Below are 21,274 nucleotides of genomic sequence, written 5' to 3' on the forward strand. Positions count from 1 at the left end.
GATTTTGGGAGCAACTGTAGACTTGAGATTAGCTTTTTGCATATAATTTGTTTCTGGTTTTATGTTTATCTTGGTTTAGTATTTAGAGCTTATTATCACTGGTAGATTTGTTTACTGACTTGGTTGCTCTTTCCCTTTATTTTTTTGTATATATATATATTTTTTCCTATTTCTCTTTTTGTGAGTGTGTATGTGTATGCTTCTTTGTGTGATTTTGTCTATACAGCTTTGCTTTTACCATTTATCCAGGATTCTGTCTGACAATTTTTTTTTTTTGCATAGTTTTTAGTGGTTGTTATCATTAATAGATTTGTTTATTGGTTTGGTTGCTCTCTTCTTTCTTTCCTTTTTTTATTACTTTTTAATTTTTATATTTTTTAATAAGTTTATTTCATTTTATTTTTTTCTTTTCTTTCTTTTTTGTCTCTCTTTTCTTCTGAACAGTGTGGCTGACAGGGTCTTGGTGCTCCAGCCAGGTGCAAGACCTGAGCCTCTTAGGTGGGAGAGCCGAGTTCAGGACATTGGTCCACCAGAGATCTCCTGGCCCCATGTAATGTCAAATGGCGAAAGCTCTCCCAGAGATCTCCATCTCAATGCTAACACCCAGCTCAACTCAACAACCAGAAAGCTGCAGTGCTGGACACCCATGCCAAACAACTAGCAAGACAGGAACACAACCCCACCCATTAGCAGAGAGGCTCCCTAAAATCATACTAAGTTCACAGACACCCCAAAACACATGACCAAACACGGTCCTGCCCCATGGAAAGAAAAGATCCAGCCTCATCCACCAGAACATAGGCACCAGTCATCTCCACCAGGAAGCTCACACAACCCACTGAACCAACCTTACCAGTGGGGGGCAGACAGCAAAAACAATGGGAACTACGAAGATGCAGCCTGTGAAAAGGAGACTCCAAATGCAGTAAGTTAAGCAAAATGAGAAGACAGAGAAATACGCAGCAGATGAAGGAGCAAGGTTAAAACCAGCCAGACCAAACAAATGAAGAGGAAATAGGCAGTCTACCTGAAAAAGAATTCAGAGTAATGATTGTAAAGATGAACATAAATCTTGGAAATAGAATGGAGAAAATACAAGAAACGTTTAACAAGGACCTAGAAGAACTAAAGAGCAAACAAACAATGATGAATAGCACAATAAATGAAATTAAAAATTCTCTAGAAGGAATCAATAGCAGAATAATTGAGGCAGAAGAAGGGATAAGTGACTTGGAAGATAAAATAATGAAAATAACTACCACAGAGCAGAATAAAGAGAAAAGAATGAAAAGAATTGAGGACAGTCTCAGAGACCTCTGGGACAATACTAAATGCACCAACATTTGAATTATAGGGGTCCCAGAAGAAGAAGAGAAAAAAAATATGGGAATGAGAAAATTTTCAAGAGATTACAGTTGAAAACTTCCCTAATGTAGGAAAGGAAATAGTCAGTCAAGTACAGGAAGCACAGACAGTCCCATACAGGATAAATCCAAGGAGAAACAAGCCAAGACACATATTAATCAAACTATCAAAAATTAAATACAAAGAAAAAATATTAAAAGCAGCAAGGGAAAAGCAACAAATAACATGCAAGGGAATCCCCATAAGGTTAACAGCTGATCTTTCAGCAAAAACTCTGCAAGCCAGAAGGGAGTGGCAGGACATATTTAAAGTGATGAAAGGGAAAAAACTACAACAAAGATTACTCTACCCAGCACAAATCTAATTCATATTCGATGAAGAAATTAAAACCTTAACAGACAAGCAAAAGCTAAGAGAATACAGCACCATCAAACCAGCTTTACAACAAATGCTAAAGGAACTTTTCTAGGCAGGAAACACAAGAGAAGGAAAAGACGTACAATAACAAACCCAAAACAACTAAGAAAATGGTAATAGGAGCATACATATTGATAACTATCTTAAATGTGAATGGATTAAATGCTCCAACCAAAAGAAATAGACTGGCTGAATGGATACAAAAACAAGACTCATATATATGCTGTCTACAAGAGAACCACTTCAGACCTAGGGACACATACAGACTGAAAGTTAGGGGATGGAAAAAGATATTCCATACAAACAGAAATCATAAGAAAGCTGGAGTAGCAATTCTCATATAAAACAGAATAGACTTTAAAATAAAGACTATTACAAGAGACAAAGAAGGACGTTACATAATGATCATGGGACCAAACCAAGAAGATATAACAGTTGTAAATATTTATGCACCCAACATAGGAGCACCTCAATACATAAGGTAAAAGCTAACAGTCATAAAAGGGGAAATCAACAGTAACACAATCATAGAAAGGGAGTTTAACACCCCATTTTCACCAATGGACTGATCATCCAAAACGAAAATAAATAAGGAGACACAAGCTTTAAATGATAAATTAAATAAGATGGACTTAATTGATATTTATAGGACATTCCATCCAAACACAACAGAATATACTTTCTTCTCAAGTGTTCATGGAACATTCTTCAGGATAGATCATATCTTGTGTCACAAGTCAAGCCTTGGTAAATTTAAGAAAATTGAAATTTTATCTAGTATCTTTTCTGACCACAATGCTATGAGACTAGATATCAATTACAGGAAAAAATATGTAAAAAATACAAACACATGGAGGCTAACCAATACACTACAAAATAATCAAGAGATCACTGAAGAAATCAAAGAGGAAATCAAAAAATACTTACAAACAAATGACAATGAAAACATGATGACCCAAAACCTATGGGATGCAGCAAAAGCAGTTCTAAGCAGAAAGTTTATAGCAATACAATCCTACCTTAAAAAACAAGAAACAGCTCAAATAAACAACCTAACCTTACACTGAAAGCAATTAGAGAAAGAAGAATAAACAAAATCCAATGTTAGCCAAAGGAAAGAAATCAGAAAGATCAGATCAGAAATAAATGAAAAGGTAATGAAGGAAATGATAGTAAAGATCAATAAAACTAAAAGCTGATTCTTTGAGAAGATAAACAAAGTTGATAAACCATTAGCCAGACTCATCAAGAAAAAAAGAGAGAAGACACAAATCAACAGAGTTAGAAATGAAAAACAAGAAGTAACAACTGACACTGCAGAAATATAAAGGGTCATGAGAGATTACTACAAGCAACCATATGCCAATAAAATGGAGGACCTGGAAGAAATGGACAAATTATTAGAAAAGCACAACTTTCTGAGACAGAACCAGGAAGAGATAGAAAATATAAACAGACCATTCAGAAGCACTGAAATTAAAACTGTGATTAAAAATCATCAAACAGGGCTTCCCTGGTGGGGCAGGTGGTTGAGAGTCCGCCTGCTAATGCAGGGGACACAGGTTCGTGCCCCGGTCTGGGAAGATCCCACATGCTGCAGAGCAGCTGGGCCCATGAGCCATGGCCACTGAGCCTGCGCGTCTGGAGCCTGTGCTCTGCAATGAGAGAGGCCACAACAGTGAGAGGCCCGCATACCGCAAAAAAAAAAAAAAACGAACAAAAAAAGCCCAGGACCAGATGGCTTCACAGGTGAATTCTATGAAACATTTAGAGAAGAGCTAACACCTATCCTTCTCAAACTCTTCCAAAATATAGCAAAGGGAGGAACAATCCAAAACTCATTCTACAAGGCTACTATCACCCTGCTACCAAATCAGACAAAGATTTCACAAAAAAAGGAAACTACAGACCAATATCACTGATGAACATAGATGCAAAAATCCTCAACAAAATACTGGCAAACAGAATCCAGCAGCACATTAAAAGGATCACACACCATCATCAAGTGGGGTTTATCCCAGGAATGCAAGGATTCTTCAATATAGGCAAATCAATCAATGTGATACACAATATTAACAAATTGAAAGAGAAAAACTATATGATCCTCTGAATAGATACAGGAAAAGCTTTCAACAAATTCAACACCCATTTATGATAAAAACCCTACAGAAAGCAGGGATAGAGGGAAATTACCTCAACATAATAAAGGCCATATATGGCCAACTCACAGCCAACACCATTCTCAATGGTGAAAAACTGAAACCATTTCCACTAAGATCAGGAACAAGACAAGGTTGCCCACTCTCACCATTATCATTCACATAGCTTTAGAAATTTTAGGCACAGCAGAGAAGAAAAAGAAATAAGAGGAATCCAAAATGGAAAAGAAGAAGTAAAACTGTCACTGTTTTCAGATGATACTATACATGATACTATACATAGAGAAGCCTAAAGATGCTACCAAAAGACTACTAGAGCTAATCAATGAATTTGGTAAAGTAGCAGGATACAAAATTAATGCAGAGAAGTCTCTTTCACTCCTCTACACTAATGATGAAAAATCTGGAAGAGAAATTAAGGAAAGACTCTCATTTTAAACTGCAACCCAAAGAATAAAATACCTAGGAATAAACCTACCCAAGGAGACAAAATACCTGTATACAGAAAGCTATAAGACACTGATGAAAGAAATTAAAGATGATACAAACTGATGGAGAGATATACCATGTTCTTGAATTGGAAGAATCAACACTGTGAAAATGACTATACTACCTAAAGTAATCTACAGATTCAATGCAATCCCTATCAAACTACCAATGGCATTTTTCACAGAACTAGAACAAAAATTTTCACAATTTGTATGGAAACACAAAGATCCTGAATAGCCAAAGCAAACTTGAGAAAGAAAAACAGAACTGGAGGAATCAAGCTCCCTTACTTCAGACTATACTACAAAGCTACATTAATCAAGACAGTATGGTACTTGTGCAAAAACAGAAATAGAGATCAGTGGAACAGGATAGAAAGCCCAGAGGTAAACCCACACACATATGGTCACCTTATCTTTGATAAAGGAGGAAGAAATATACAATGGAGAAAAGATACACAAAAATAAACTCAAAATGGATTAAAGACCTAAATGTAAGGACAGACACTATAAAACTCTTAGAGGAAAATATAGACAGAACACTCTATGACAGAAATCACAGCAAGATCGTTTTGACCCACCTCCTAGAGAAGCAGAAATAAAAATAAACAAATTGGACCTAATGAAACTTAAAAGCTCTTGCACAGCAAAGGAAACTATAACCAAGATGAAAAGACAACCTTCAGAATGGGAGAAAATATTTGCAAATGAAGTAACTGACAAAGGATTAATCTCCAAAATATACAAGCAGCTTATGCAGCTCAATAACAAAAAAAAAAAACCCAATCAAAACATGGGCAGAAGACCTAAATAGACATTTCTCCAAAGAAGATATACAGATTGCCAACAAACACATGAAAGGATGCTCAACATCACTAATCATTAGAGAAATGCCGATCAAAACTACAATAAGGTGTCACCTCACACTGGTCAGAATGGCCATCATCAAAAAGTCTACAAACAAGAAATGCTGGAGAGGCTATGGAATAAAGGGAATCCTCTTCCACTGTTGGTGGCAATATAAATTGATACAGCCACTATAGAGAACACTAGTGAGGTTCCTTAAAAAACTAAAAATAGAACTACCATACAACCCAGGAATCCCAGTACTGGGCATATAGCCTGAGAAAACCATAATTGAAAAAGAGACATGTACCCCAATGTTCATTGCAGCTCTATTTACAATAGCCAGGACATGGAAGCACGCTAAGTGTCCATAGACAGATGAATGAATAAAGAAGATGTGGCACATGTATATACAATGGAATATTACTGAGCCATAAAAGGAAACGAAATTGAGTTATTTGTCATGAGGTGGATGGACCTAGTGACTGTCATACAGAGTGAAGTAAGTCAGAAAGAGAAAAACAAATACCATATGCTGACACATATTTGGAATCTAAAAACAACAAAAAAAATTGGTTCTGAAGAACCCAGGGGCATAACAGGAATAAAGATGCAGAAGTAGAGAGTGGATTTGAGAACACGAGGGAGGGGGGAATGGCAAGATGGGATGAAGTGATAGAGTGGCATGGACATATATACAGTACCAAATGTAAAATAGATAGCTAGTGAGAAGCAGCCACATAGCAAAGGGAGATCAGCTCAGGGCTCTGTGTCCACCTAGAGGGGTGGGATGGGGAGGGTGGAAGGGAGACACAAGAGGGAGGAGTTATGGGGATATATGTATACGTATAGCTAATTTGTTATACAGCAGAAATTAACACACCATTGTAAAACAATTATACTCCAATAAAGATGTTAAAATAAATAAAGAAATTGGTAAGTCATATGCTACAATGAAAACTAAAAAAAAAAAAAAAAAAAATAGAGCCAGATAAGAGGAATCTGTTTCTTTTGGTGTAGGAGGATTGGACGTTAAATAGGATGACCAACTTTCCAATAGTTATGGTTCTTGGTCACATTGAAACTTCTCTCTAGTCTATGAGAAAGAAGTTGTATCTCTCTGATCTCTCTGTAATAGTCTTAAATTATTAGGATTAATGAAACAATTTCTATGGCCCTGGATCAAAGTGCAATCTCTAGAGTTCCTAGGGAGCCACCAACTCTCTAACACTGGAACTGACATAAAGATAACTTGGGTCCAGATACACATTGTCTTATTTTAGCTACTTTTGAGAAATGGAAGTAGGTAATACATCCTATATATTATATATTGTATATATATGTATGTGTATATATGTATATATATATGTGTGTGTGTATATATATATATATATTTTAACCTTGGGATTTTATAATCTCTTAAACCTTAGGTTTATTGATTTCTTCCTATAACATATAAGGAGATAAAAGGGTATTATACTATATTTTCAAGTAATATTGCTCTCAAAAAGACACCCACCTTTCCACCATCAGCATTATACTCTTTTTCATCACCTTCCAAGAGCCTGGCTAGTCCAAAATCCGTAATTTTTACATGGTTTGGAGATTTCACTAAGACATTACGGGCTGCCAAATCCCGATGAACAAGCCGTCTTTCTTCCAGGTACATCATTCCCTGAAAAACACCAAATTCCCCAGAGAGTCAGTTAATGCCTATGCTTTTGTGTTGTCAAAAAAGGCGTTTCCTAGCGTTCAGTTGCAAGTGCTTGATTTCTCTAAGTAATGGCAGAATCTGAGAATATTTTCAAAATTATGGAAAATGTGGAATTAAAAAAGCAAACCACAAATAGGTTTTGGCCTTTTTCCCACTAAAGCTCTGTAAAGCAGAATGAATTACCTGCATATGAGCTAAATGTTTGATCATTTTTTCCCAGATACTTTATATTCTTACATTCTTACATTACAACTGCAGGACTTTGAAGGATTAACGGTTTCTGATATCAAAACAAAAGCTGTGGTAAACAGAGACATAAATCACAGAGGTCCAAAAATTATGAACCGTCTACCAGGTGTAGTGGAAAGAGAATATTGCTTCAAACAGCATCATGAGCCAAGCACTATATAAATGCCCATTAAACACAACCGGTGGAGATACTGCCTGATATGGCGCAATCAGTCAGCAGTTGGGTGACATCATACGTATTAGTGTTTTCTGATATCAACCCACAACTGGGATTTATGGGGTTCTTTCACTCTTTCCTAAACAGTGCTTTGTCTTTGATTACGCCAAATTGGAAATTTTTAGAATAAAGTGAAAACAAATAGCCCTTGCCTGCTTTAAAAGATAAAAAAAAATAGACTTATTGCCTTGGAGGTAAAGTATGTCCAATAATTTTGTCCCTGTAGGAAGTGTCCACAAAAAACAGTCATCATTATCTTTCTTACCATCTTCATAACAGAATATGTAAAGAGTATTGGCAACAAATTAATATTCAGATCCACACATACTTACAGAACACATACTGTATGCCAATCACTGTGCTAGATATCAGAAAGACAGAATAGAGTCAGAGAAGGTCTGTGCATTAAAGGAGGACAGAAGCTCATTAGTAAAGTGGGCACATATGGAGTATAAACTTGAATGGATCAGTGATGCATGTAAGGCATTTAAGGAGAGCTGTATTTTGAGGACCATCTGTAGTATAGCTTAGCAAGTATGCATGAGAGGGGAGGCTTCAGAGAGGTACTGAGGCCTAAGTATGGTTTGAAGGATGGATGTCCATCAGTTGGACAAGATGAGGGAAAAATTGCAGTTAGAGAGAAGAAGCACAGGGTCATCAATAGCATAGTGTACTTGGACAAAGGTATATAATTCTGTATTTCTAAGCATTATGTATATGGTGAGTGGTGAGCCTGAAAAGGTAAGGAGAGGCTAGATCCATGAGGGGCCCCTTATATGTCATGATAGAGAATCTGAACTTCACATTTTATGCAGCATTCAATGTGGTGATGCAGGAGTTTTTTTAAAATGGAGAGTGACACAATTATCATTGGAGCCTTGAAAACATCACCAGGTGCCAGTAGAGAGGATGGACTGCACACAAATATAGCTAGAGTCAGGAGTCTGCCACATTACAGAAGAAAACTGATGAGAGTGAAATAAAGGTTGTAAATTGACCATCCATGAGTTGTATCCATTTTTCCCTGTTTTTTGTTCCCACACTGAGAAAGTTTCACACATCCTCTTTGGCTGGTTACTGGCTATACTCCATTAAAGGCATCTGGTCCCCAGTTTGCCAGGGTCCTACCACTTACTATCACTTTTCAGGAATTCTGCTTTTATTATTTATGATAATCATCCAGCTCCTACATGCATGAATGTCTGAATCTTCAACTAAACTAGGCCAGAAGGAACTAGGGAGAGAAAAATTTCAAGGTACATTTATAAAATAAAATAACCATCCTTGGTAAATGACTGAACAATGAAGAAGAGACTAAACTGAGAATAAGTCTATGCTTTTGACTTTTGTAATTTAGATAATGTAATTTAGATAATCATTTGGATAATGATTCCCTTAACTAGATATTATCCTAATGTAAATATATTTAAGAAATATATACTCTACCAGTAAGGAACTAATATTCACCAAGGAACTTAAGACTCTAAAGTCACATTCTACAGTATAAGCAAAGCCTCAAAAACTCCAAAAGATCTTTGACAGTCTATACACAAAGCCTCAGGAGGTGATAGACTATCCTGAACCTCAATACTATTTGTCCGTAAAAAAGTATTTTCTTCAAAATAATGAGAAATAAACTCAGGAAACCAGATGATAAGCTCTATTGTTTCTCCTAGCCACCTGACCATGATCAAAAGAAATAAAAACAGAAGGATCCACCTCCTTACCAAAACATCAAAATACATTTGTATGGTTGCTTTGTAACTATGAAACATCATCGTACAAATGCACACTTTCAAATCATTAATTATGACTGTCATCTTAGTCCTACTCTCACACCCTGAATTAGAGTGTTGAATTCTATGTATTGCTCACAATAGGTTTCTCCACATCACAGTCATTGAAATAGGATTTTCTTACCAGAAGATCTCATTAGAATCACATTCTCTGGTAAATTCCTTCAAAATAAAATCACTCCTTAAATCAGAGTGTGATGAGATTAAGGAGGAAGACAGTTATTAGAACAAAAATAAACTGGATGAAGTCCCATGAAGTCTGAAGATGATAGAGGGATACTGCATTGGTTGAAAAGGATCCTCTTACTCTGCCCTGTAGCGATTCCCATGTCCTTGCCATGCCAGCTCAGGTGGAGTACATGATGGGAATACGAACACTGACAACCTCAGCTAACATTGACTGATTCTTAGAATGCGGCAGGCACTAAACTAAACACATCTACATTGGTAGGTTAACTTAATCCTATAGACGCATACTACTTTCATCTCATTTTAAATATGAAAAAACCAAGGCTAAGAGAGGTCAAGTTACTTGCTCCAAGTCATCTATTTAATGAGTGGTAGAACCGGGATTTGGTCCCTTGGTGTGGGACTTAAAGTCTGCATATTTAAGCTTATCTCATCTCTTGATGGGTCACCAGGTAGTGTGGGTATATAGAAATTAATGTACACAGTGAAGTCATATAGCTTCAAAAGATCCTAGTACTTTTGCAGAAAAAAAATTAAAAATTATCAAATGCTTCTATGAACTCAGGGCATAATGAAGGTGACTGACATGTTTGTATTTATATTTAAAACTCAGCTAACTTATAGAATCTTTTATAATTTAGCAGGAGTTTAAATTGTGTAAATTGGAAACTCAGTTCTTGCTTTGACCACAGGGTATGCAGGATGGTGGAGTGGGTTTGAGAATAGATTCTGGAGTTGATTGCTTGGCTAGAACCCCAGCTCTGCCATGCTCTTGCTGTGTGACTCTAGCAAGTTAATAAACCTCTCTGTCACTCATCTTCTTCCTCTCTAAAACAGCCATAATAGCACTTATCACAAAGGTTGTTTTGATGATTAAATAGTATGTAAAGCACTTAAGGAGTAAGTGGCATGTAATAAGCACAGAACATGCAATGCTGTTCCACGGATATATATCAACAGTCCTAGTGCATAAGAATCACTTACCCTCATTAACTTGAATTGCCTATTTCAGAAAATCTGTGAACCTCAACTAATAGATCACAGTGGGTGTTCAATAAATTTTTGCAAATGGTGATACATATACCCATTACCTGCCCATCATTATTAATGTGTGGCTACAAATTTCGGAATAATTACTGTTCGAAATATTATTTTAATAACAATGTACCTGAGGGTGCTGTCATATAAGGAGAAGGAAAAATTAAAGAATCTAATAAAAGATTTGGTGCTTTCCATAAACATATCACATATTCAGGAATTTAGTGAAGATAAAGGTCATAAACAAGATAGGTCAAAAAATTTTCAATGCTGCAGGATGTTTTCCATGGGTGAATAAAATAGTAAATTTTCTGTACCAAAGAATCTGCCTTTTTTATCACTCAGCGCTGAGGGGCATTCTGGGTGGAGGTGTTTTCGGGGCATTTTGTCTACTTCTTGATCCAAGTGCTGCAATTCTGATTTTACTCAAACTACTCAGAATTTACTATCACCACACCACTCAGAACTTTACCATTTTCATACTTGCTCTAAATGCCTTAATGAGTTTTCAAGACTGCTTACTTACTGTTTTGCTCATACCTCTTACAATATGCATCAATAAACACAAACTCGCTAGGTAAAGTCAAATTTTACTCTTGACCTTCAGGAATGCACTTTAATACAAAATCCAAGGATAATTTTATTACAACTGAATTTAAAGTTTTAATCTCTGGTTAGAATTGACTCATATAAACTGCTCTATGGAAAAAACATCAGTGACTGACAATTTTAAAATATTGGTATCGATGAACACCTAGCAATGACCTTCTTTTCAATCTTATGATATTGACTCACAGCTGTCTAGCAAAAATGCTTCATGATTATGCTTTAATCCAACATTAAAATGCATTCTGCCCAGCTGCAGGAAGCTAACGGAAGTCAAGAGAGACCAGACTATTTCTGACAATAAATATTTGCTTCCCATATATAGGCCAGGCGACATTTTCATCAAACACGTGTGTGGAGCTAAAAATTTCAAGTTGTAGTCAGTTCTCATAGGCATTAATCTCTGGAATTAGCAAGAGTACATTTTTTTTCTGTTTTCATTCTAATAACCTGAAGCTTTCTGAATAACAGGAAGCTTCAGGAAAACTACCTTCAGATGAAAATCGCTCCTCTTTTCTACCTTTCCTTCTGAAAGCAATTGTACCCGTGAGGGGAAAAAAAAAAAATCTAACTCTAATGCTCTCTACTATTAGGGCTGAAGATATGAGCATGTTCAAGGGAAGAAAAAGACCTTTTTGGATGAAGTGACTGACTTTATCCAAATAGTGCATGGAGAGAAACTAAGGGGGCTCTGTAATTGAATCAACTGTGAAGTCTTTTCAACCAGCCAAAGCTGGTTCATGGCACAGAAGAAAGAACACAGAACTTAGTGTTGCAAGAGAGAAGAAGTCCCAGACAGGCTGCTCACAAGATTTATGACCTCAGGTACTCAATTCGCCTCTTCTATAAAAGTCACAAATTGGCCTAAATGATCTCTGAGGTGTTCTCTAGCTTTAAATCTTTATTCCATGATGGAACTGGAAAATATATCTATCTAAAATATTAAGTGGTGGCCAATAATAAACACAGATAACAGTAAAGAAAGAGGTAGAGTAGATGTCTCCCTTCAAATGTTTAGGAAGAACAGTGAACACATTTTACTAAAAGTCAGTTTAGTGCATCTGATGTTTAAACCCTGGCTACTTACTATCTGTGTGATCGTGGTCAATTTATTTGTGTTTCCTTTTCTTTATTCGTTAAATGGGGATAATAATAGTATCCACCCTGAGGATTGTCTTCAGGATTCAATGCCTTAATGTTTGTAAAACACCTAGAACATTCAATATTCTAAGATACCATGTGTTAAATAAATGATCTCAAATTCATCCTTCTGATGAAAAATACAATTCAACCGCTATAAGAGAAAGAAAAGGCAGCCAACTAAAACACCTACTGATTACTCAGCACTGTTCGGTGTGGTGACTTCTGTTTCTCATTCTATTTGTCCCTGAATGTTCTTCCTCTTATGCTGCTCAGGAAGAAAAGCAGATTCACATGGTTGTCCCAGACTGGCTTGCCATTAATACTGCAGTTTAATTCTCACATTTTCCAACTGCACCTATGATCTTCAAGAGTTGCAGTTCTTAAGGTTGCAGTTCTTAAGAAGATTTTGCAATATTGAGGACAACTGAATTTCCATCATTTTAATAGCATGTAGTGAAAACATTATTGGTTGCTATTTGAAATACATCTTTCAAATTTAGTTCCAATAATATATTTGTGTGTGTGTGTATGTGCGTGTGTATCCATACATGCATGTAGTAGATACTATGGTGTGCCACCCAGAAATCTCTTCAGGCCCAAGTTCTCCTAATCTCAGCTTCTGGGAGTGTTGACTGCTGAGGGCTCTCATCTTGGCTGCTTTTGTTTTGAGGCAGTGACACCCGCCAACCCAACTACAAGGGGAGCTGCTTTGCCAGGGGTTCATCCTCTCACCGGAGGCAGCCCACATCCAATAATTTGTTGATGTTGAGTTACAAAGGCCATACTTCTCTTGACAACTATGAAGAGCTCTTCTAATTCTGGGACACCCCATGGGATTGAATGATTCCTTTGTTGCAGTTTTATCATAGCTGAACTTTTCCTTCTACCTAATACTGCTTTTTCACTGTCTGATAGGTGTTGTTCTTGAGAACACTTAAGAAAAACTTCCTACATGCAAACTTTTCTCAGAGATTGTTTTCTAGGAGCCAACCTAAGGCAATGTGTGTAACTTGTTTTCTTTTAGGATCTCAAGTACTCAGGATTTTAAGCTAACCCCATGCTATAATTCATGCACACTATGATCATGGTTTCCCTCTATCCTCTACATCAACCCCATTCTTTATGCATCATAAATACCAACAATAATGTTTTTAATACATATCCTTTCAATCTACCATCCGTATGTTTATTTCTTTTTATCCATATTTTCTAACAAGTGCTTTGTGTTATTTCTAATATATAAATAGTATTGTGTATTAAATAGGATCATGTTTTACTCATTAGGCTTTTTTAGATTCAAACATGTTGCTATATGTAATCCAGTTCTCATAGCTGCACTGAATTATACATATGAATTCACAGACATATACACTTGTATAACACAGGCATGCACTGTCAGTTGTCTATTCCCCTATTGAAGGGTACCAAACTTAACTCCATCTCTTTGACACTGCAAACAAGACTGAATTGAACATTAATACTATTTGTAAAATGCTATAAATTGGCTTCACAACATAAATTATCTGCTATTTAGTACTAATTTCAGTGTAGGAGAATCTAAACAAACAATAATAGTAATAGTCACTGTGGAAGATACAACATGGAGCGATTTCTTGTTAATTGAGAACACTGAAACCACATGGGAAAGACAAAACATAACTGTGTATATTATCATTATATATGTTTGTACCTATTAAATAGTTGACCTTTATTTACACACTCGGTGCCAGAGGACTGTTTTAAGTGTTATATATACAGGAATTTACAAGAACTCGATGAGACCTCTGCTACTATTATTCCCATTTTAAGATGAGGACGCTGACACACAGAGAAGTAAAATAACTTGCCCAAGAGTGATAGCTAGTACATGGCAAAGCCCAGAAGGACCAAGATTTGAGTGCAAGCAGCTTAACTCCAAAGGCAACAATCTTAACCATTACTCTATATGACCGTAGGTATCAATAGACTATATAAAACCATATATAAAACTAAAAAAAGACAGTATATACAAGTGAATTGTTGTTATATAGACAATAAATGCTCTAAGAGTTCAACCAAGAGAAAACTCTTGTACATAATACTCATTTAAAACTTATAAACAAATTTTGGTTTTTCTGGGTTTCCTAGGACAGTACCTCTGGAAGCACTTTATAAACCAACATTTGTGAATTCAACTATGTACTTTCAACAATTTGAAGATTCCCTGGCATTTACCTGGCACTCAGTACATGTTTGTGGTTGGATTAAATAAACAATAAGACCAAAAGTTTAAAAGGCTGTCCAGACAGTAGCTTTTACTTTGCAATGTAAATAGAACAAATGTAAAATCTGTGATATTTATGATAGGAAGGAGGAAAACAAACCCTGCAACAGTTAGGCCAAACCCCAGATGGTAATATTAGAGTACCAAGGAATGTGAATGAGGACACTATTTAAAGATTCCTGAGGTTGGCAGAGGTAACAGAATTTTTTTCTTCTTGTTTCCTACAATTTCTTCAAATATTTCTTCAGAAATTTTATTTACCACCTTTCGCAAGCTTTTGAAAATTTCCATTGGAAGAATTTGCAGAACAGCCTCCTTGAGACTCAAAATTTCTCTTAAAGAAACAACAAAATGAAAACAATAAAATTAATAAACAAAAAGAGTAAGTTAAAACGTATATGTGAGAAGCCACTGCTTTCCTACTAAATAAATTACAGGTGAAAAGCTCATCTGCCTAGATCAAGAGAATACTAAACATGCTACTGTTCTCCCCTCTCACTGACCTCTTGTCAATATGATTACAGATGGGAGGAGTGAATCGTATAGTGTCCATACTCTCTTAGAGAAGTAAACCTAAAATGGATTACTTCTACTCCTTAGGCAGCTGATCAATAAAGATGTGGATTGTAATGAGAATAGATATGTCTGTGGGTTGTAGTAGTTATCCTCTGTGTCTCTTTAGAAATTAATTAAAAATAAATGAAGTGTGCAACCTATTAACACAGCTACCTCTAGATCAACAGAGAGAAACTGAGCCTTTCTCTGAGCATACATATTATGTAAATACATTCAAACACTATAAGGAGGGCTTAGTTACAACCAAACAGAAACAGATCATTTCTAATATTCTCTAATTTCACAGAATTGCATGCTACTGGCTGGAAACCATAAAGTTCAGTGGGTGGGAATACGTATGCCATAGTTTCCTTCTTAGGACAATTATATCAACTTTTATGAGGTATTCTCTTTACAAAGCAAAACTTTTGCCATAATACAAAACTAAAGAATCTCAATAACTATTTTCCTGTGTGGTATATTCACATATGAGCCTTGGCAGTTGAGTTTATTGATAACTACTGAATATTTTTAAATAAGTATCTTCCCATGGAAAAAAATGTAAAATTCCTAGAACACTAAAAGCTCTCATGTGATTTGAGCCAATTTAGTGTCTACATGTAATATGTGTCATTCAATCCAATTCTGCCTCTATCTTATTTGGATGTCAATGGACTTGGTCCATCTATGCAAATGCTTACCCAGCACATGTAAAACTTGAAATGGTGTACCATACGTTCCCTCTGAAAGTCACCTAGCTACTTCCCAACACTTCCTCTGATCCCTGCTCCTCTTACTCAGGGGCCTTCCTTCTCAAACTCCTCAGAAGGATCTGAACCACAGCTTCCAGTTTACAACTCAATCCATTGTTGATTTGGAAGCCCATGTCCTTGTTTCAACCTTTGTACTCTCCCTCTGACAGAATGCTAGGACTTTATCTCTAGTCCTAGCATAAGGACATAAGAGAAAGCGTATACCCTGAGAAAACCATAATTCAAAAAGAGTCATGTACCAAAATGTTCATTGCAGCTCTATTTACAATAGCCAGGACATGGAAGTAACCTAAGTGTCCATCAACAGATGAATGGATAAAGAAGATGTGGCACATATATACAATGGAATATTACTCAGCCATAAAAAGGAACAAAACTGAGTTATTTGTAGTGAGGTGGGTGGACCTAGAGACTGTCATACAGAGTGAAGTAAGTCAGAAAGAGAGAAACAAATGCCATATGCTAACACATATATATGGAATCTAAAAATAAAAGGTCAGAAGAACCTAGGGGCAAGACAGGAATAAAGATGCAGACCTACTAGAGAATGGACTTGAGGATATGGGGAGGGGGAAGGGTAAGCTGGGACAAAGTGAGAGAGTGGCATGGACCTATATACACTACCAAACGTAAAATAGATAGCTAATGGAAAGCTGCTGCATAGCACAGAGAGATCAACTCGGTGCTTTGTGACCACCTAGAGAGGTGGGATAGGGAGTGTGGGAGGGAGACACAAGAGGGAGGAGACATGGGGACATACATATATGTACAACTGATTCACTTTGTTACAAAGCAGAAACTAACACACCATTGTAAAGCAATTATACTCTAATAAAGATGTTAAAAAAATTAAAATAAAAAAATAAAAACAAAAACTAAAAAAAAAGAAATACCTGCTTTATACCTTGGCTCATTTTCTATCCCAACATTACCATAGAAGGAGAAGATATCATTGCATACCTATAACATGAGGATGGTTTAGCTCTATTTAAACTGATAAGTTGTATTCTGAGTTTCTGCTGTCTTCATAGGCTTGGGGATACATATGGTGTCACAGTAATGACACAAATTTCACTGTTTCTTGGACCAACCTGCTGGCAGAGCACTTATTGCTACTTGCCCCTTTGAAGCCTTTTTCCAGATATTTCTGGGGTTCCCAAGGGAGCCTGCAGATGTTCATAAATACTGTCTTGCTTCTTTTTCTCAGAGCTCTTCAATGATATATTCAGTCATTAAACCTTAAGCTGGAGCTGCTGTGGAAATGCTATCTTTGCTGAGGCTGCTATCTCTTTGTTCTTCAGAAGTTGCAGCTTATGATAATTCAAAAGGGTGAATGATGCCTTTCCATCCTCTCCTCCTCACCATGTCAGAGCACCACTGTCTTGTGCACAGCCTTGGTGAAGTGCTCTACCTGCTTCTGAACTCTGCACCATATTTTGCCCCCAGCTCTACCAGTAGATATTGTTGAGACCCTAGCCTCAAAGTCCCCTTCAGAACTTCTTCAGTAACTTCAGCTCCATACTCCTTAAAGAGTCAGACCTAGTCCAAGAGGTAGGCATGGAAAACGGTTACATCCCTCTTTGCTTAACTCTCCTCTCTTTGACCTCATGCACTTTCCATAATTTCATCATCTTCCATTACTCTTCAACACATGCACACATACGCACAAGTTGTCATGTGCATGTCCTGAACCATCTCTCTCCCTTACAGCTGAAAAAAGTCCTCAAGTAACTTGACTCAGCATGTCACTCTTGCTTTTCTTGGAATTCCTCACCTGGAACTCTATGGTCCAAGCCAACCTGAAAATTCTCTTGGCTCTTTTGTCTTTGCACTCACTGTTCCCTTTACCTGTAACACCCTTTCACCACACACTGATACACTCTTCCTACCATGCTTCAGACACAGACTTGGTTAAATCTTAACACTCTGTTAGATCGCAAATTAGATGTTATTTCCTCCACAAAGCCTTCCCTCACTCCCAAGTAGATTGTGTCCTTCAATGATATGACCTCAGAAGGTCCAATTTTCCCTATCGACCTCAATCTGTCTGTTTATCTTAAACTAAACCCTGAGATCGTCAATCTTGATAAAATAACTTTCTATGTACGGCTAAATCAAAGTCCTTTTATAACGCAGAAAGAACATGCACTTATATTTATGTTAGTCTGCGACTTGTATGCTAAAGCTTTAGAAATACTACACAGCATATTACACAGTGTTATCAATTTCATGTGAAAGGTAGGAAAAAACCTCAAATATGTCTGATTCCCAATTAAACACTCATGTACTGACATGATTAGTTTGTAAAACTATTTTTAAGATAATTAAGCACCACAGAGAGGAATGGAAGTAGAGAGCTATGTTCTGCCTTGTTCAAAACCCTAAAGATTTAATCTGATCACCTTTCATTCTTTTGCTGTAAACCCTTATGGATTGTGAACTGCTTGGCGTTGTGATGGTGTGCTCCTGCTGAGATGACATAAATCAATTTGACCCTCCTCACATTTACCAATTCCATCACCTTTTAGTCAGTCAGTAAATAGTAGTCAATTGATTGATTTCCTCTTCTCCCTTCTGCATCTATTTATCCATACTCCTTCTATTGCCTCTGAATCACCAGGTTAGGAGAGAAGGAACTCAAAACAATAATAAATATACTCACATACATACAGTTTCATAACAATTAAAAGAAGAAGAAAAAGGATAATAAATGTTTAATATTATTGGAAGTAAATTTGTATTGTTAAGGATGATTTTTATTATATTGTCCCTTGCTTTCTTTCTTTTTTATTTTTAGATGTTACATATCTGCAACTTTTCCAGCTTACTTGGATGTGCTGCATATTGCTTAGTGAATATTTTTACTTCCAGGAATCTTGGGGGTTTTGTGCTAAAAACTATCTGTTTTTCTACGAAGGTAGGGAAATCAGGGTGTTGTTCATGCTCACTGTCAAAATGGAATTTGAATGCTGCCCTCTTTATCTGTGCTTCTTTCTACTTCACAGATTTATGCAGTTAATACCTCACATGGAAGAAAGTTGAAACATACATCCCACAAACCATGTTCTAAAACATCATCCACAGCCCATTCCTGTTCATCTTTGACAATTAGAGAGTGGAATATAATGATGAGTGTTAGGTCTAGAACAAAAATCCCCAGGCTTCAATATTAGCTCAATCACTGACTAAATGCAGCTGTGTGACCTTAACCATGTTAGTGAGCTTCTCAGTTTGCCAGTCTCTTCGTCTATTAAATGGGGAGGGAGACGGAAGAGGGAAGAGATATGGGAACATATGTATATGTATAACTGATTCACTTTGTTATAAAGCAGAAACTAACACACCATTGTAAAGCAATTATACCCCAATAAAGATGTTAAAAAAATGGGGATAGTAACAGCACCTTTTTCATTAGGTTGTTATGAGAATTAAATGATCTAGTCCTTATAAAACTCTTAGAATGGTGTCTCATCAAAACACTCAACGTTGTTGGTTATTATTATTGTCCCCTTTGTCCAGCACCTTGCATTATAGATGATTCTTATTTTTCAGAATTTCACCTTTCAATCAACTAGCAATTTTTTCAGATGTTTTCAAGCACACTTTTATTCTTAGAATCTCAAAGATCGTCTATCACCCAACAACCACATGTCTTGGTATTGCTGTCTTTCATAGAGTAGTTTAATTTCAGCAAAATTTTATTTTGTGTTTATACACTTTTGTTTCTTTGTACAATTATCTGAATGACACTTCATCTTGATGTTCAAAATAAAATAGGGTAAAAAAATTAAAAATTTTCTCATGAAATTAATAAAATTAAGACATATAGAGAAATCATTAAAGATGCTGAAATTAGTATATCTTTAGCCTCTGCTGTGTACTCATTGAACTTAAGCTAATTGACTATATATGAAGTTTTAAAAGAGCAAAACTGAAGCACACGAAGGAAAAGCTCTACATCCATCACTGTAGATGAGGAGTAAGCGTAATGGAAAATTAGAGATTTTATGATACTCTTATCTATTAATCTCACTTATAACATGTAGATCTATTGTTCACATTTAAGATTTTTACTCTTGCTTCTTTTATGAATACATTATATATAAAAATTGGGGCCATCTCATATTTGTATATATGTATACATATTCCACTGGGTTATCAGCTATTAAAAAGAACTGGAAGTAAGACATTATTTATCTCCTCTTGATCTATTTCTAGCTTATTATATATATAATAGTCATTGTGTATAAAATTCATTCTACATATAGTTGAAAAAGATAAAGTTTTCTTGTTTCAACAGTTATCTATTGAGTAGCTATTATGTGCTGCTGGGCACTCTGCAAATGGTTTTACGTATAAAGATAATATAGTGTTTCCTTCAAGTTATTCATTGCCTGGTGTGAGAGATATACATGGGCACAATAGAAAATGTAAAGGAAGTGTTCTGAAAGTACAGAAAAAGGGGAATGTAACACTTCTTGTGTTGATTACAGAAGGTCTCTCAGAAAAGGTGAAATTTAAGCTTAAGATTGAATGAAACATAGATATTTAAATTTTTTGCTATAATACAGTAAGAGTATTCTAGACAGGATAAAAAGCATGTAAAAAACCATAGAGTCCTAAAAGGTAATAATATGTTTGGAAAAAAAATTCAAGAAGTTCTTTGAGGATGGGACAGAAGTTGACAAGGGCTAGAAGTGCCACAAGTAAGTGTCTAACTTAATTGTTACTATCTAATAAGACATGCAAAGGAGTCACTGGAAGTTTGATAAACGAATTGACATGATCATACTTGGTAATTGTGCGAAGAGTAGACAAAGACAAAAGAGATTAGAACGAATCAAGGAGATTGATTAAGATGTATAATACTAGCTCAGATAGCAATGGTTTAGCATTTGACTAATGCAGTAACTTGGAGAATTAATTCTAGGTTGAGAACAGCAGATAAAGACGGAAGCTCATCAGTGATAATAAAGTCAAAAGAGAGGTGAGAGAATGTAAATTTTTCCAGGGAAAAGTATTATTGTTAAGTGAGTGGGTAACACAAAAGGAAACTAACAAAAGTGACTGAACGTACTAGTGGTCAGATTCACAGAAGAACATGATGGAGTGGTATTGTGGAATTGGAGAGAAAACACGAGAGAATTTCAGGAAGGTGAAACTAATGGCAGTGTTAGGTGCAATAGAGAGATTAAAATAAAAAAGATAATTGAATGGAGACTCTTGAGTTTGTAAATGGGAACATTGGTGTGTTAGTCATCTCAGACTACCACAAAAATGCCATTCTGTCTGTAGCCCCTCAAAGTTCATGTTCTTCTGACATGCAACATATATATATTCTATTCTAAGAGCCCCAAAGTCTTAACTTGTTCCAGCATCAACTCTAAAGTCTAAAGTCTCATCTAAATATCATTTAAATCAGATATGGATGAGACTTGAGGTATGATTCATCCTGA

The 21,274-nt window shown here is 36.1% G+C and overlaps 1 protein-coding gene across 1 annotated transcript in view; it reads right to left on the bottom strand.

The window, feature by feature from the left end:
- ERBB4 (erb-b2 receptor tyrosine kinase 4) overlaps positions 1 to 21,274 on the bottom strand; it is a 694,050-nt gene that overhangs the window by 43,817 nt on the left and 628,959 nt on the right. Inside the window, exon 20 of the mRNA XM_065880236.1 lies at positions 6,795 to 6,950. Within this exon, the coding sequence (XP_065736308.1) occupies positions 6,795 to 6,950 (156 nt within the window). The remainder of the gene's footprint in view (positions 1 to 6,794; positions 6,951 to 21,274) is intronic.

Source organism: Phocoena phocoena, chromosome 7 (genome assembly GCF_963924675.1).
Source record: "Phocoena phocoena chromosome 7, mPhoPho1.1, whole genome shotgun sequence".
NCBI classification, from domain to species: domain Eukaryota; kingdom Metazoa; phylum Chordata; class Mammalia; order Artiodactyla; family Phocoenidae; genus Phocoena; species Phocoena phocoena.